Source organism: Lipophrys pholis (assembly GCF_963383615.2).
Source record: "Lipophrys pholis genome assembly, chromosome: 5".
Classification (NCBI taxonomy): domain Eukaryota; kingdom Metazoa; phylum Chordata; class Actinopteri; order Blenniiformes; family Blenniidae; genus Lipophrys; species Lipophrys pholis.
In genome coordinates, this window is record NC_137628.1 from 29,027,280 (window position 1) to 29,042,877 (window position 15,598).

Sequence of the window (15,598 nt, forward strand, 5' to 3'; positions counted from 1 at the left end):
TGTCAAACCTTGACAGAATTAATTTCAACAACATGATATTGTGGTTTCTAACGTTTTAACGTTATACTTTCAGACAGCGCTTTCAAATTCCTAAAGAAATTACCCATTTTATTGTGGAGGGAAAATCCGGAAGTTGAACACGTCATCGCCGTCAAGTGACTACGTCACAGGCTTCGGGGCAGCTCGGTGCGGCTCAGCGAACAGCAGCGACCGGGACGGAGCCGCGTTCTCCGCCCGCACAGGGAGCGCAGACAGGCGGACTGGACATGGCGGAAGGTCCGGGCGGCGCTAGAGCGGCCGCGGCCTGAGAGAGCGCGTCTCCCCGGGAACAGGCCGCCGCCTGCCCGCCTCCTCCTCTCCGTCTCCGCCTCCATTTTGGATGTCAGTGATGGAGCACATCCGGACTCCCAAGGTAGGAGAGGAAAACACCCCCCGCCTCTGTCCGCCTCTCCTCCGGCCTCCTCCCCGTGACCTCCCCCGATAGTCGGTGTCTCTCTGCGGGGGAAACAGGTTCTCTCACACCGGTGAAGCAGCGCGCAGCTCCCGCAGACACTCAGCATCAATTCTCCTCAATGTTTCTCCTGAAACACAAACCTAAAATCAAACTAACTGTATTAGTTGATTTCAAAATCATTGAGTTTGTTGGGAAAAAAACAATTAAAATTTTTTAAATCTATTTTATGGATGAATATCTGACCTACATGGACCTTCATCACATTTTTGTAAATATACATTTTAATCTTAGTGTAATTGAAGGATATTTAAGCAATTTAATGTCAGTATGTCCTATATCACTATAATAATAATAATAATAATATATGTATTAATCTGACCAGACGCCACAAATATTCAATCTTTTTAACAAATGTTTCCTCCTGGATGAGTCAAAGTCTCCTCTGTTACTATTTCATGTTTAATTGACAACAACAAATACAGACGTGTGCTTTCTGTGGCTGTATTCTACATTCCCATGTGTTCATTCGGAGGAAACTGAAGAACAGTGGAAGTGGTTTGCTCAATAAAGATTGAACACTCATGTTTCCAGTGAAATATGTGCTTAACAAAGAAACCCTCATCATCAACGTGACCAAACGCAAACTAAATATCTGGTGACTGTTTTTCAAACCTTTTCTTCAAGTGAAATACGTCAATAAGTCAGGTTGTATTTTCCAAAATATTCAGTAAATGTCATGTAATTTATGTATAAATGTCATGATTTAATGATGTTTTCTCGTGTCTCTCAGGTGGAAAATGTCCGTCTGCTGGAGCGCTCGTCGGCTCAGAGGAAGTCCAGCGTGGGGACGCTCTACCTGTCCGCCACACACACCATCTTCATCGAGAGCAACCCCGAAACACGCAGAGAGACATGGGTGGGTCGCCGACACACACACACACACACACACACACACACACACACACACACACACACACACACACACACACACACACACACACACTGAGTGAAACTCCAACAGCTGGTCACATGACTTCACTGTGAGAACCAATCTGCTTCCAGTGTCACACACACTGATGCAGAACAACTGTACCAATGACGTCAAAAAAATGTGTGTGTGTGTTTATGTGTGCGTGTGTCAGGTGCTGCACAGCATGGTGAGCACTGTGGAGCGCCCCCCTCCCTCCCCCGCAGGAAGTCAGCTGCTCCTTCGATGTAAAGACTTCCGGATTTTTCACATCCTTGTCCCGCTGGAGAAAGACTGTGTGGACATCCAGGCCTCGCTGGTCAGGCTGTCCCGGCCAGGTGTGTGTGAGTGTGTGAGTGTGTGTGTGGCTGTAAACACTGTGGACAGAGACTGACTAACCCCCCCCCCCACCCCCTCACAGAGAAGTACAGTGAGCTGTACTGTTTGTCCTTCAACCCCAACGTCAACAAGGAGCAGAGGGAGGAGTCGTGGAGGTTCATCGACCTCGCCGCCGAGTACAGGAGGATGGGCGTGCCCAACAACCTGTGGGTCGCCACGGCAGCCAACAGCGAGTACCGGGTCAGTGGGAATGCGGTGGTCAGAGTCCAACGTCACTTGTTACGAAAAAAAAGTGTATCCCAGCTGGCTGGTGTCCCGCTGCTGTGGTTTATGTTCAACAGTCCACCAGCCGCCATATTTACTCACTAAACCTGTGTGTGTGTGTGTGTGTGTGTGTGTGTGTGTGTGTGTGTGTGTGTGTGTGTGTGTGTGTGTGTGTGTGTGTGTGTGTGTGTGTGTGTGTGTGTGCGCGCGCCCTGCGCCCTGCAGGTGTGTGACACTTACCCCTCGGAGCTGTTTGTCCCAAAGTCGGCCACGCCTGCCATCATCGTGGGAAGTTCAAAGTTTAGGAGCCGAGGAAGATTTCCTGCTCTGTCCTACTTCCACCAGGACACATTGGTCAGTGAGGAGGAGGAGGAAGATGGTGATGACGATGACGACGATGATGATGATGATGATGATGTGTTCAGGCCTCGGTGTGTCGGTGCAGTCAGCCTCTGTCGGGGTTCAGCGGTCGCTGTCAGGAGGACGAGATGATGCTGCAGGCTGTGATGAAGTCCAATCCTGGAAGTGAATACATCTACGTGGTGGACACCAGGCCCAAGGTGACACACACACACACACACACACACACACACTTTTTATACAGTAGTTTACAAAATATTGTGAGAATGAAGTCAAGAAATGTGTGGAAACATGTGTGTGTGTGTGTGTGTAGCTGAATGCGATGGCCAACAAAGCAGCAGGTAAAGGCTATGAGAACGAGGATCACTACACCAACATCAAGCTGCAGTTCATCGGCATTGAGAACATCCACGTGATGAGGAGCAGCCAGCAGAGGATCATCGACGGTAACCTCACAGTGTGTGTGTGTGTGTGTGTGTGTGTGTGTGTGTGTGTGTGTGTGTGTGTGTGTGTGTGTGTGTGTGTGTGTGTGTGTGTGTGTGTGTGTGTGTGTGTGTGTGTGTGTGTGTGTGTGTGTGTGTGTGTGTGTGTGTGTGTGTGTGTGTGTTGACCTCCTGCTCTCTCCCTGTGTGTCCTCAGTGGGGGAGATGCGTTCTCCCTCCATGTCGGACTTCCTGTGGGGCTTGGAGAACTCCGGTTGGCTCAAACACATCAAAGCGGTGCTGGACGCTGGAGTGTTCATTGCCAGGGTGCGTTTTCTCTCGTCACGTCGTTGCGATCGCTTTGCTCCTGAAACCTCCTCTGTGCTGCAGGAAGGATGGAAACTTTTCACTCCTCCTCCTTTGATGGAAGTTTCCTTCAGTTTCTGCCGACGCTTTTAAAACAACAACTTTCATGTTTGAAACGTCTGAAATCATTAAAACTGGATAAATACAAAATCCTCCTCCTCCTCCTCCTCCTCCTCCTCCTCCTCCTCCTCCTCCTCCTCCTCCTCCTCCCCAGGCGGTGGCAGATGAAGGGGTCAGTGTGTTGGTCCACTGTTCTGACGGGTGGGACCGAACCGCCCAGGCCTGTTCTGTCTCCAGTGTTCTTCTGGATCCGTTCTACAGAACCATCAGAGGATTCATGGTAGCTGCTTCACACCTGACTCACTGCCTGCTGCATCCTCTGACTGTCCTGATGGAGCCTCACCTCCTCCTCCTCCTCCTCCTCCTCCTGTCTTCTAGGTGCTGATAGAGAAGGACTGGGTTTCCTTTGGACACAAGTTCTCCCACAGGTCAGAGACGTTCATCCTCGTCATAACTTCAGGAATCACAGTGACGTGTAAAACGGCACGTTCAGCCCTCGGGGTTCTCAGGCCCTCTTGTTATCCCTGCAGGTACGCGCACCTGGACGGAGACCCAAAGGAGGTGTCCCCCGTCATGGACCAGTTCCTGGAGTGTGTGTGGCAGCTGTCGGAGCAGTTCCCCTGTGCCTTCCAGTTCAACCAGCGCTTCCTTATCGCCGTGCACGCTCACGTGTACTCCTGCCAGTATGGCACCTTCCTGGGCAACTGTGAGAGGGAGCGGAGGGACCTGAGGTCAACACACATACACACACACACACACACACACACACACACACACACACACACACACACACGTTTGTGTTTCTTGACCTCATTCTCTTGTGTGTGCGTGCAGGTTGCGGGAGCGGACTCACTCGGTGTGGCCTCAGCTGTGGAAAGACCGAGCAGAGTTCATGAACCCGCTCTACAAGGCCGAGCTGAGTCAGAGTCAAGGAGTCCTGAGACCCAACACCTCCCCCTACTGCTTCAAGTCAGTCACTGCAACACATGCACACGTATACACACACACACACACACACACACACACACACACACACACACACACACACACACACACACACACACACACACACACACATTCAGAGCTGACCGGTCTGTGCGCTCTTGCAGGATGTGGAAGGGTCTCTACAACTGCATGGAGAAGTCGTCGCCTCCCCGTCAGTCACCTGCCGACTTCCTGTCTGCGGTGAGGGAGGAGTCACAGCAGCTGGAGGAGGAGCTGACCAATCACCAGGAGGTAGCTCCAGGAGGAACCGCCCACCACCACCAGCACCACCCGGGCTCCAGACAAGGCATCCAAGCACACAGAGACACACACCCACACACACACACACACACACACACACACACACACACACACACACACACACACACACACACACACACACACACACAATGTATTCCACCAGTCCACCTCCTCAGAGCTCCTCTTCATCAACACAGAGGACCTAACACATTCATCCTCTCACATCTGGACTCAGACACTTGGAAGAACATAAGAAATGTGATGAATAACCTGCAGCTGGAACTTAAATCTTAATTTGAAATTGTGTAGAAAACATCTTCCTTTTTGTCTGATGCCGAGTCAGCAGTACGGCAACTCTCAGTGGTCTGATGGTGAGACGTCTTCAGCCTCCTGGCAGCAGCCTCCAGATCATCTCGGCCTTCAAAACACATTAGAGTCGCCAGTCGGTGACACGTTAGATCGTTTCGGCTTCTGTAGCTCATTTTCTATTCTCCTGAAATAATCCAGGTGTCCAACCAGCTGTGGACGTCACCTTCATCTTCTTATTTTAATAACTGATCCGTCACTTTAGTCAAACTTTTACATCTGTCTACTTCTCCTTTATTGGAGCATCTTCGACAACTGAATGATGCGTCACTGCCCCAAGTGGCGGCAAGCAGCATTGCGGCCCCCAGGAGCAGAACTGAACTGGTGGTGGAGAATCACTGCAATGGAGGATATATAATTAATCTCCAATAAAAGTTGATCAGATGGTTAACGTGATGCTACATTGACTCACTACTGCCACATAATGTTCTGGTTTATTACCTTAAATTTACATTCTGCACAATTCTTGATATTTATATTTGTTCATTATAACTTTTAGAGCATTTAAGTCCTCGGCTGTGGCTATAATAGATTTCAGGTAAATTCTTATGTGGTGTCCCACAGGGTGATATACTGGGACCACTTTAATTGTGTGTGTGTTTGTGTGTGTAGAGGATTGCAGCTCTGATCGGGAAACCAATCACGTGGGAGAAGGTGGAGGTGAGGAGGAGGAGGAGGAAGAGGACTGACTTCCTGTGGCAGAGGCACAGCGGGCCGGACCCGCCCACTGCCTGCACTGACCCCGCCCCCTGCCCCCCCGTTTACCAGGGTCGACCCAATCACAAGGCTCTCGCCAAGGAAGACCCCGCCCTCAGCCTGCCGATAGGGCCACAAGCCCTGCACACAGGTCACGACCCCGATGACCTCTCGGCCTGCAGCGACCTGGAGTCGGGCGTGGCCGACCTGAGCAGCCGCTCGTCCAGCGGAGAGCCGGAGCTGGAGGCGGTGGGAACTCTGTGACCAAGCGAGTTCCTGTACAAACTAGTGTATGACCTCTTGGCTGAGTAGAAAGGGAGATTTTTCTTAAATCTATTCCACATCTTTGGATCATTTGATTTTTTTATTTTTTTGCACAGACTTTTTTTTTTTTTTAAATATTTTAGGAGGATTCACTTATTTAATTTGTGCTGTTAAAGTACGTAATGTAACATTGATGTAATACCCCTTATTTCCATCTAGGTGGCAGTAGTGACTCAGTGTAGTGTCCAGTTCAGGCATCACAGTCTGTGGTGTTTATATTCCAGACTGGAGACGCTGCGGCTCGCATGCTGACTTCAGCACGCCTCATTTTTATGAACACGGCGACATGACGACTGTTTTTTCCTTCATTAGTTAAATATTCTATTGTGTAGCTTCATGTTAGAAGAGAAGCTTGTCTCCATGGTTACCACATCACGTCTCCACTGAGACTACAGTCGGAGAGCTTCACGGACAAAAACTCTTAACCTTATAAGCCCCGCCCCCTCCTCCATGCTTTCCGTTCTGTACATTTTAAAAGCGGGTCGTCGTCTGTAGTGACACTGCAGCCTCTCTGCTCCTCATGTCACACAGAGCAGAGAGGACATCATGGAAATATGAGCAACGAGGTGGCGCTGAGGCTAAAATCTGTAATACACGGCGAGAACGTATCCTTCCTGACGCTGCAGCGTTTCGAGTCGAAAACAAACGACACGTCAGACGGGAGGAGAGCGGAGAGGAAGCGGTGGAGACATGAGGGGCAGTTTTCTGCAACGAAAAGAGACTTTGCTTTGTGACAAAACTGAAAACGTTGTCAATACGATCCCGTTTCATTTTCTTCAAGACGTTAGAATGTTCTAGATTTTCTAGTTTTACCCGTCATGTTGAACAAAAGGGAAGAAAAGGTTAAGAATGAGCTGATGGAGCTCCTGAGTGACATTTAATTCACAGGAAGTGAGGTTCAAATTAAAAACAGCTTATAATGCTGGAAGCTGTGAAAGCACAAAGGGAACAAAGATTTCAAACATTGTGAATAAAATAATTTATGTTCAATACAGTGGTGTTAAAGTGTGGGACGGGGCTCCTCACGGGGGCGCTACAGAGCTTTGGGGGGGTTGAAGTTCAACAATTAATGTTTTATCATCAGTGAAAAACATTTAAATAAAAGGGTAAAATGGTGTAAATCAAGTGTAACAAAACCTCAGCAGATATTGCAAATTGACTGACTACTTGTTTTGGGGGGGGGTTCCTCCTACACACTTTGAAATCCTGTTTACAACACAAAAAAAAACGGTCTTTTATTTTTGTCAGTTTGTGTGCAATGCTTTTTATTATATTATTTATTTTGGTCCAAGGCTGGAAGAGAAGGCGTAAATCCTGCAGCCTGAACTTGGTACTCTTGTTTCAGTCGTTAAAAACACTTCCTGAAACAAAGTCGAAGAAGCAGAGTCGTCACTGCTCTGCCTCGTTTCTACGTAGCCTGTCGTGTGTGAGTTTGTGTGTGTCCTGTGTCCATCGGTGTTGATACTCATGAATAAATGCACTGTTCAAGTGTCTAATAATCCTTCTGTACAGATGAAGACGATGGTGTCGCTCCATCTTATTATACTGTCAGTTTCTCACTATTAGTCGACAATATTAAAACGTATAATGAAAGGAGGCATAGCAGTTATGATTTTGCAGCCTTGTAGATTATTGATTAGATACAATTTAAGGTGGTATTTTTGCGTGTGGACAAAAAAATGATTTTTCTTTGAAAGATTTAATTGACATAATGTTCTCAATTTAACGAATGATTTTAGGAAACACAACCTAACAAGTTGACTGATTCAGATGAATGAAAAACTGCTTTTAAAGAACATTTAACAAAGAAAACATGAAGGCAAAACCAATCATCTTTTTTAAAACTGTTGTTCCCTGTTGTGATGGACATCCGTTTGAGAGAGTGCTGCCCAAATCACCTGCTGACTCTGGTTACCATGGTGATTCGGAGAGCGAGGCAGAGAGACTATGAACAGAGTGCAAGAAGAAGACCAACTGGTTCTGATGTCCTCTAAGTGTGTTTCATCAAGCAGATCCAACAGCAGAGACACAAACACAATATCCTCAGAGATGAAAACTGTTTGCTGTTCTGGTTGGAGGATAGAAAGGCGGACAATAAACAAGGTAAAGTCAGTTGTGCATCCAGGGGAAGTGGATCGTGGGGGGGGGGGGGATACGAACCCTGGTTCAGGATGACACAAGCAAGAGATTGTCAAATGGACGATAGGACACGTTGCCAAGACGATAACAGTTCAAATCAATGGTCCTCATGTCTAGGAAGTAAGAGTGGAGTATTTGTAGTTGGGATGCTTGTATAATGTCGGCATAACTGCAAACCAGAAATCACATCAAGGAAAAGGCACAGCTCTTTACTACAAATTAGACGAGACCTTAAAAGTTCCAGCGAACTAATGATTGATTGTTTCGATTGAGTTGTCTTGAAGTTGTAACCCTGGTATCACATGCAAAAGGACCAAACAAAATAAAAAAAACATGATTGCATTGTTTATGCTAAAAGTTACAAAGAAGTTCAGAAATTAAAAATGATGAGATGTTTAAACTTGGTGTATTGTTTCTATTTTAAAATATGACAAATATGCAGGGCTACAGAAATGGTGGCAGTTACTACTCTAACAGTGGTACTGAACTGAGGTCTGACTATTTGTTTTCCCATAAATTTGCAATAAAGTGACAGAAACTGAAGTCTTTGAGGTATTTTACGCAGGAAAGGGTGTTTAGTGCTCTTGTATTAAAAAATCACCAACTGAAGCGGACCTTTTGCTGAATTTATCCGTCTATCAATCTATTTCCATTCAGAAAGAAAAACAAAATCAGTTTTTAATATGTTTTAATCAAAGTTGCCCGGCATAATATGGCGGAAGCGACACGCATCGCATCAACACTCGGTCGAGCGTAGTGATGTCACGCCCTGCGTAACTGCAGAACGTCATCGGCGCGACACGTGCGGCGGTCTTTCTTCCCGGTGCGTTTTAGCAGTTAGCTGTTAGCTCGGGGTCGGAGGAAGTTTTATCTCCGGAATCCGCATCAAAACCTTCCTGGAAACATGGCAGCCGCCGGGGTACAGAGCAGGAAGAGGCTCCTGAAGGAGGAGGACATGACCAAGGTGGAGTTCGAGACCAGCGAGGAGGTGGACGTCACCCCCACGTTCGACACCATGGGCTTGCGGGAAGACCTGCTCCGCGGCATCTACGCCTACGGTAGGCCGAGGATCCACGCGGCCTCCGGGGGGAGGGAGTGCGCAAGCTGCGAGTGCTAAAGCCAACGTCGCTTTTAGAAACGTATTGATTTAAATGAACGTCTACATTAACTTTCTGGTCAAATCCGGTGACTCTAGAATGTTTATCAGTAAAATACTTGGTTTATCTTTAGCCGTTAGCTGCTTACGCGCCGTTTAACTGCAGCGCAGTTTGTTTTTCTTCCTCTCGGATTGTTCTTAGTTTGATATAAACATCTTATTTCTGATAAGTGAGTGAGCTCTATGTTCACTTTAAAACATAAGTGAATGCTGCAGACTTAAGATAAGTCCAGTATGTTTGTGTATCATTATCTTGAGAAGCAGTATGTTTAGATATTAAAAGTATATCAGAATCAGAATTATCTTTGTCATTGTATATGCAGTCCCTGCATATGTCACAGTATACATTTATAAAGAGGTAGAAATGTAAAAAATGTAAAATACAATGCCTATTAAAAAAGCAAAACACTGATATAGCACACAGCAGTCAGTTATTACATTTTAATTTCATTTATAATGAGCTTTTCAATGCTTATGGCCCTAAAAGCTTTTTCCCAGTGTGTTGATCCTGTCCTGGACCGGGTGCCCAAGAGTAGCAGCACAACAGGGGGTTACAGGGTGGGATCTTGGCAGAGGGTGAGCTGCAAGCTGTAAAGTTCCTCTGATCTTTCATGTTGTTATTGGCGCGTCTGACATTGAATTCTGTCATGATGTAGTCAGAGAGCAGAAAACAACTATCAAACGGCAAACTGAGAGCTCGTTCAGGAGGAGTCTGATAGCGCCCGTCTGTGAAAGCCAAGCATTCAGAAATCAGTCTTAGTGTGTTGAACCTAAAGTTTATCTAATTGTTTGTTTGTGGGTGTGGGTGTGTGTGTGTCATTGCCTCATACCTTGTGTTGCAGGTTTCGAGAAGCCGTCGGCCATCCAGCAGAGGGCCATCAAACAGATCATCAAGGGACGAGACGTCATCGCTCAGTGAGTCTCTATTACAGGAGTGGGGAACCCTGGTACTCGAGGGCCGCACTCCTGCATGTTTTCCACGTCTCCCTGCTCAAACACACCTGAGTTATCATGATGAGGCTCTGCAGAAAGCTTGATAACGAGCCAATAATTGCTGTGTTGATGTGAGGACACATTGAAACATTGAGACCAGGGTTCCCCACCGCTGCTCTACAATATATAATAATATCAATCTTTCCAATTCCCGCCAACTACCACCACTAACCGCTGCTCTCCGATGTGTTCAGGTCTCAGTCTGGAACTGGAAAAACAGCCACTTTCTGTGTGTCGGTGCTGCAGTGTCTCGACATCCAGGTGAGAAATTGGCTCCTCCCACTACCATGGTGCCCGTGGCATGTTTCCTCTGACACGTTTCCTGTGTGCAGGTGAGGGAGACTCAGGCTCTGATCCTCGCTCCCACCAGAGAGCTGGCCGGACAGATACAGAAGGTAACGCCGCCCTCCTCGGAGCGTGCCAGCTCTTCGTTTGTGAGCCGCGTTGTGATTGACTTTCCCTCTCTGTGCTTCGCTCAGGTGCTGCTGGCTTTGGGAGACTACATGAACGTCCAGTGTCACGCCTGCATTGGAGGAACCAACGTGGGCGAGGACATCCGGAAGCTGGACTACGGCCAGCATGTAGTGTCCGGCACACCGGGGCGGGTGTTCGGTGAGTTCACTGATGATGTCACCACACTGGTATTGGCAACGCGCAGACAGTGTAATTGCGTGTGCAATCTTGTGATGTAAACATGCAGATGGTCGCGCTGATGAGGTCACCACACTGATGATTGTATTGTATTGGTGACGCCAACATGCTGATGATGTCATTAAGCTGGTTGGGTCATGGCGTCGCTGATGTGTGGTTTGTTTTGCTGCAGACATGATTCGCCGCCGGAGTTTGAGGACGAGGGCCATCAAGATGCTGGTGCTGGACGAAGCCGACGAGATGCTGAACAAAGGTGCGACTGAGCTATGATGTCACAACCTCACTGAACTCTGGGAAACCGGAGCAGCTCGTCGAAGGCCTGTGTTTGGCTCTGTGACGCATCTCCTGATCCATGTCTGAACTTCCCGCTCAGGTTTCAAGGAACAGATCTACGACGTGTACCGCTACCTGCCGCCCGCCACTCAGGTGGTCCTGATCAGCGCCACCCTGCCACACGAGATCCTGGAGATGACCAACAAGTTTATGACCGACCCGATCCGCATCTTGGTGAAACGGTGAGAGAAGGCGTTCAGGGACATCGGGAGAAAGCAGCTGTGACGGCTTCTGTTCTAATGTCTCTCTGTGTGTCTCAGTGATGAGTTGACTCTGGAGGGGATAAAGCAGTTCTTCGTGGCCGTGGAGAGGGAGGAGTGGAAGTTTGACACACTGTGCGACCTGTACGACACTCTGACCATCACACAGGCCGTCATCTTCTGCAACACCAAGAGGAAGGTCAGTGGATTCGCTTTTATAGCGGCATACCAGCGCAGCCGCCATATTGGATGAGGGAACGCTCCTACAATTTAAGAAAACTTAAAACGTGGCTTTTCATTCAGAAAAATCTAGTTTATTTTGTCCATCGAAGTTCAGTCAAGATGTTTTCTTTGTTTATTTTGACCCCTCAATGACTCAGGTGGACTGGCTGACGGAGAAGATGAGGGAGGCCAACTTCACCGTGTCTTCGATGCACGGCGACATGCCGCAGAAGGAGAGAGAGTCCATCATGAAAGAGTTCAGATCAGGAGCCAGGTAATACACACACACACACACACACACACACACACACACACACACACACACAGAGCAGAGGTAACTTGCAGCATTGAGAAAAGGCTCCATTGTGAACTCGAAGCCTCAAACAGAAAAGTGTTGAAGTGTGATCTTCACAGCAGTCCTGACTGTTGTTGCAGCCGCGTGTTGATCTCCACTGACGTCTGGGCTCGAGGTTTGGACGTCCCTCAGGTTTCCCTCATCATCAACTATGACCTGCCCAACAACAGAGAGCTGTACATCCACAGGTAACAAAAAGACTCGTGTTCACCTTCAGATTTTCAACCTGCTGCTGTGTCCGAACCCTATCTGACCTGATCCGTGACCTCTGACCCCTATCAGGATTGGTCGGTCTGGACGTTATGGCCGTAAAGGTGTGGCCATCAACTTTGTGAAGAACGATGACATCCGGATCCTCCGTGACATCGAGCAGTACTACTCAACACAGATTGACGAGATGCCCATGAACGGTACGGCCAATCACAGCGCCACGCCGTGCACCGCGGTTACCATAGCGACCTGCTGTGATTTTAAAAGTATCCCTCTTCGGATGAATAAAGTATTTGTATTCTATTGACACGTGTTTTCTCTCTCCACAGTGGCCGATCTGATCTGAGTGACATCACAGTGCAGCTCCGCCCCCTTCGCTTCCCATTGTTTTTTTTTAAATAGTTTTAATGTTTTTCCACATTTGAACGTCGAGTTGACAAAGAGCATCAGACTCCTGGTTTGTTTTTTTGTAAATAAACTTGTTTTGGAACCAAATCAGTTTGGTTGTTTGACGTTGAGCCGTGACATCACAGGAGACACTGTTTCATGAAAATGCTAAATCAGAGTGATTAAGCTGCTCTGCGCCCCCTGCTGGGTGGTCCGGCTGCTCTGCACCCAGAACCACAACTCAGCAAAGTGAAGAGAACTGAAGTGCTGTAGAGCAGGATTCAAACCAGTAACACATTCTGCAATCACAATTCAAACAAAATAAAATGGTGAAATAACAAAGTGAGCTCAGCCTGAACGCCTGAATGCTTCTTCTTACTGCTCGTTTATGAAAAGAAACAAATGAACGTAGCCACCACCCTAGTCCTATTCTTAACTCTTGGCTCAGTTGGTGGTGCGTTCGTCAGCTGGAAGGTTGCAGGTTTGATTCCCCATCTGTCTATAGATATGAAGTGTCCTTGAGTAATACACTGAACCCAGATTGCTCCCCTGACATGGCTGCCGCTCCGTTAGTGTGAATGTGAATTACAGTGTGAAGCACTTTGGGGCTGACCAGGATGGATCTCAATGACATGAGTCTCTTTCACTTTCATTTTATTTACTTCAGATCTTGGAACACAAATGTTGGAACTTCAGGAAACATGATAAAAACAGTTAGACATTAAAAGGCAAGGCGATTGTCATCGTCAGCATTATCTTCATCGCCGGGGAGTGGGGGGGGTGACACTGAAGGAATGACAAGTTTCTGCTGTGGCTCCGACTCAAAAGTCAGAATCACTTTCACCTTCAAAACTACAGTTTTCTAGTCAGAAAATATCCCTTTGAATCTCATATATTGATTTATACTATACTTCAGAAAAACTCTGTAAAAATTCTCTATAATCTGAAAGGCAAAGTCGGATTTGTTAAGTGACCGATTCAATAAACTGGATGACAAATCAAACTGTTAATGAATCAGTCCTCTCTTAAGTTTGATCTTGACAAACCAAACTTTTACATAAATAAAATTTTTTTGGTTCAGATGTGCCCGAATCTCTAAATAAGTTGATTACATCACAGCCAACGAATCCGATGATCCAGTAAAACACGAGGCGTTAAGAAACAGCTGATCGGCTCTAAAAGCAGCTTTCAAACGGACAAAGAGCTGGAGTCAACTGACATGATGAACCTCTGGATTTGGTCTCACACAAATAGAAGCAGCGACGAACCTGAAGCAGGAGGCTTTCATTGATGAACCATCGTTCTGAGATGATCGTTACTGATGGGAGTCAAACATCGTAGTGAAGAATAGAATCAGGATTTGTGCAGATAATAAAAGTGTATATATGGAATGTGATCGGTGTGACAATCTCCCCAAACTGAGCCTGCTTCGCAAACCAGCTGCCAATACATGACTCAGCGATTTTCCACAGGCCACGCCCCCTCGGCTAACATCAGTGGGCGTAGCCTCTGAAATTATCTTGGTAAAAATAATGCCTCGTCAGTTTCCTGCTCATGACATCACTAATCAGATTGATCGTGTCTGACATCATCACCTGTCACAGCCAATCAGAACAGACGTCTCCGGTGAAGTGTGAGTTAATGGGAGGGGGGGGGGGGGGCGTGTCTCAGTGTCGGGACGTGCTTTGATTGGTCAGTTTGACAGAATGAACGCCACAGTTGGGGGACCTGTATGATCAGACAGAACTGACCAGCCAATCAGTGGAGAACGAGGGGGAGAAGCCAAGCATGGTGGTACGTGGGGGGGGGGGTGTAACTACACATTACGACGGAGGAACCAGATCTCGTTCCTGCGACGCGGCACGCCCGGGTTCTCGTACACGGCGACCATGTATTGATCCCTCCGCATGTCTTCAGCCGCACCCAGAACCTCCCACAGCAGACTGATCTGATGTCCAACCGTCTCCTCCGTGGTCGTCCCAAAGAAGACACTGACAGCCAATCAGAGAGCAGCAGGTCAGAACAACAAAATGCAGGGAAACTTGTGTAAATCATAGTCGGTCTGCCAACATGAACCTTTAGCTAAATGCTAAAATAGAGCAAACATTCTGGGAGAACGGTACGAGAGACAATAATGAGTAGGACGACCTCACCTGGCGACCACTCTGATTGGATCCCTGTGGACGATGCTGATGTCAGAGTCGAAGGATTGGGGGGGGCTGTTCTGAAGCTCGGCGGGCAGGAAAAACGCCGTCTCCACGTTCTTCATAAACGTGTGCCCGTCCTCCATCATGTGGAGGTTACTGATCACGGGCACCGTCATCCCCAGGTACCGACCTGGAGGAAACCACACATCAGCACACGGGTCCGCAACAACACGCCAGCATAATGGTGGGTGTGGCCACAGTGTTTGGGCGGAGTCTGACCTGCGGAGTTCTCCTTACAGATGTAGCGCATCAGTTTCATGAAGCCCATGGAGATACTTTGCTCATACAGATCTTCTCCTTGGGTCACACAGGCCCAGTAACCCGCCGGGTACAGCCGCTCCTCATACTGCACCTCCCCCATCTGCTGGCCAACACACACACACACACAGCTGTAGTCTGCACCGCACAATAACACACACACACACACACACACACACACACACACACACACACACACACACACACACACACACACACACACACACACACACACACACACACACACACACACACACACACACACACACACACACACACACACCTTCTCGTGGCTGGAGATGACAGCAAAGGGGAGTGGCTCCCTTTGCTGGCGGTTGCGAGTCATTTCTTGGATTGGTCCGGTCATTTCTTGAACAGAGAGAGAGAGACTGGGATTGTACAGGCTCCGCTCTTTCACCGGGACTCAAACACCTGGTGTGCACTGACCCCACCCCCTCACCTGTAGGAACTGACACCTGATGAGTGCTGGCGACGGCCTGCCAGTGTGTCAGCAGGCGGCCCGACTCGTCATCTTCCATTGGCTCGGGGTTGTCACTGATGTCATCGTCCAGCTGCTCATCGTCCAATCCGTCGAGGTCTTCCAGGGAGATCAGAGCCATGACT

General features: G+C 47.9%; 3 protein-coding genes across 5 annotated transcripts in view; 2 read left to right on the forward strand and 1 right to left on the reverse strand.

Annotated features, from left to right (window-relative positions):
• The first annotated feature begins 139 nt into the window (after window positions 1-139).
• Window positions 140-7,460, forward strand: mtmr7b (myotubularin related protein 7b). 2 transcript variants are annotated; one of them, XM_080464402.1, is made up of 14 exons: window positions 140-412; window positions 1,245-1,370; window positions 1,597-1,759; window positions 1,843-2,000; window positions 2,250-2,378; window positions 2,450-2,584; window positions 2,698-2,830; window positions 3,024-3,133; window positions 3,387-3,512; window positions 3,611-3,660; window positions 3,763-3,963; window positions 4,067-4,201; window positions 4,342-4,468; window positions 5,456-7,460. In XM_080464402.1, exons 1-14 carry the CDS (start codon window positions 380-382, stop codon window positions 5,801-5,803), a joined length of 1,974 nt encoding a protein of 657 aa, XP_080320528.1. In that variant the 5' UTR covers window positions 140-379; the 3' UTR covers window positions 5,804-7,460. The 2 variants fall into 2 exon arrangements, with proteins under 2 accessions (XP_080320528.1, XP_080320529.1); XM_080464403.1 differs by having other exon boundaries at window positions 145-412; window positions 4,342-4,523; window positions 5,456-7,459.
• Window positions 7,461-8,771: 1,311 nt separating this feature from the next.
• On the forward strand, window positions 8,772-12,861 carry eif4a3 (eukaryotic translation initiation factor 4A3). The gene is made up of 12 exons (XM_080464282.1): window positions 8,772-9,060; window positions 10,001-10,073; window positions 10,346-10,412; window positions 10,484-10,546; window positions 10,631-10,763; window positions 10,975-11,055; window positions 11,176-11,317; window positions 11,396-11,534; window positions 11,716-11,831; window positions 11,993-12,100; window positions 12,195-12,322; window positions 12,452-12,861. The coding sequence occupies exons 1-12, from the start codon at window positions 8,907-8,909 to the stop codon at window positions 12,466-12,468; spliced, it is 1,221 nt and encodes a 406-aa protein (XP_080320408.1). The 5' UTR covers window positions 8,772-8,906; the 3' UTR covers window positions 12,469-12,861.
• Window positions 12,862-13,146: 285 nt separating this feature from the next.
• The window catches only part of soul4 (heme-binding protein soul4), a 4,408-nt gene continuing 1,956 nt past the window's right edge, over window positions 13,147-15,598 (reverse strand). For both annotated transcript variants that reach the window (XM_080464777.1, XM_080464778.1), the window contains exons 2-6: window positions 15,435-15,598; window positions 15,258-15,343; window positions 14,936-15,077; window positions 14,663-14,846; window positions 13,147-14,500 (exon numbers count right to left, since the gene is read on the reverse strand). The exon at window positions 15,435-15,598 is cut by the window's right edge and continues 31 nt beyond it. In XM_080464777.1, the coding sequence (XP_080320903.1) occupies window positions 14,326-14,500; window positions 14,663-14,846; window positions 14,936-15,077; window positions 15,258-15,343; window positions 15,435-15,594 (747 nt within the window). In that variant the 5' untranslated portion in view covers window positions 15,595-15,598 and the 3' untranslated portion in view covers window positions 13,147-14,325. The remainder of the gene's footprint in view (window positions 14,501-14,662; window positions 14,847-14,935; window positions 15,078-15,257; window positions 15,344-15,434) is intronic.

What these genes read in the sequence shown, in the direction of transcription:
- mtmr7b (XM_080464402.1), top strand. Translation starts at nt 380, where the DNA reads ATGTCAGTGATGGAGCACATCCGGACTCCCAAG. An exon ending in AGCACATCCGGACTCCCAAG is followed by an intron (nt 413 to 1,244) that starts GTAGGAGAGGAA and finishes CGTGTCTCTCAG; the next exon opens with GTGGAAAATGTCCGTCTGCT. An exon ending in ACTTCCACCAGGACACATTG is followed by an intron (nt 2,379 to 2,449) that starts GTCAGTGAGGAG and finishes TGATGTGTTCAG; the next exon opens with GCCTCGGTGTGTCGGTGCAG.
- eif4a3 (XM_080464282.1), top strand. Translation starts at nt 8,907, where the DNA reads ATGGCAGCCGCCGGGGTACAGAGCAGGAAGAGGCTCCTGAAGGAGGAG. An exon ending in GGACGAGACGTCATCGCTCA is followed by an intron (nt 10,074 to 10,345) that starts GTGAGTCTCTAT and finishes CGATGTGTTCAG; the next exon opens with GTCTCAGTCTGGAACTGGAA. An exon ending in ATCCGCATCTTGGTGAAACG is followed by an intron (nt 11,318 to 11,395) that starts GTGAGAGAAGGC and finishes TGTGTGTCTCAG; the next exon opens with TGATGAGTTGACTCTGGAGG.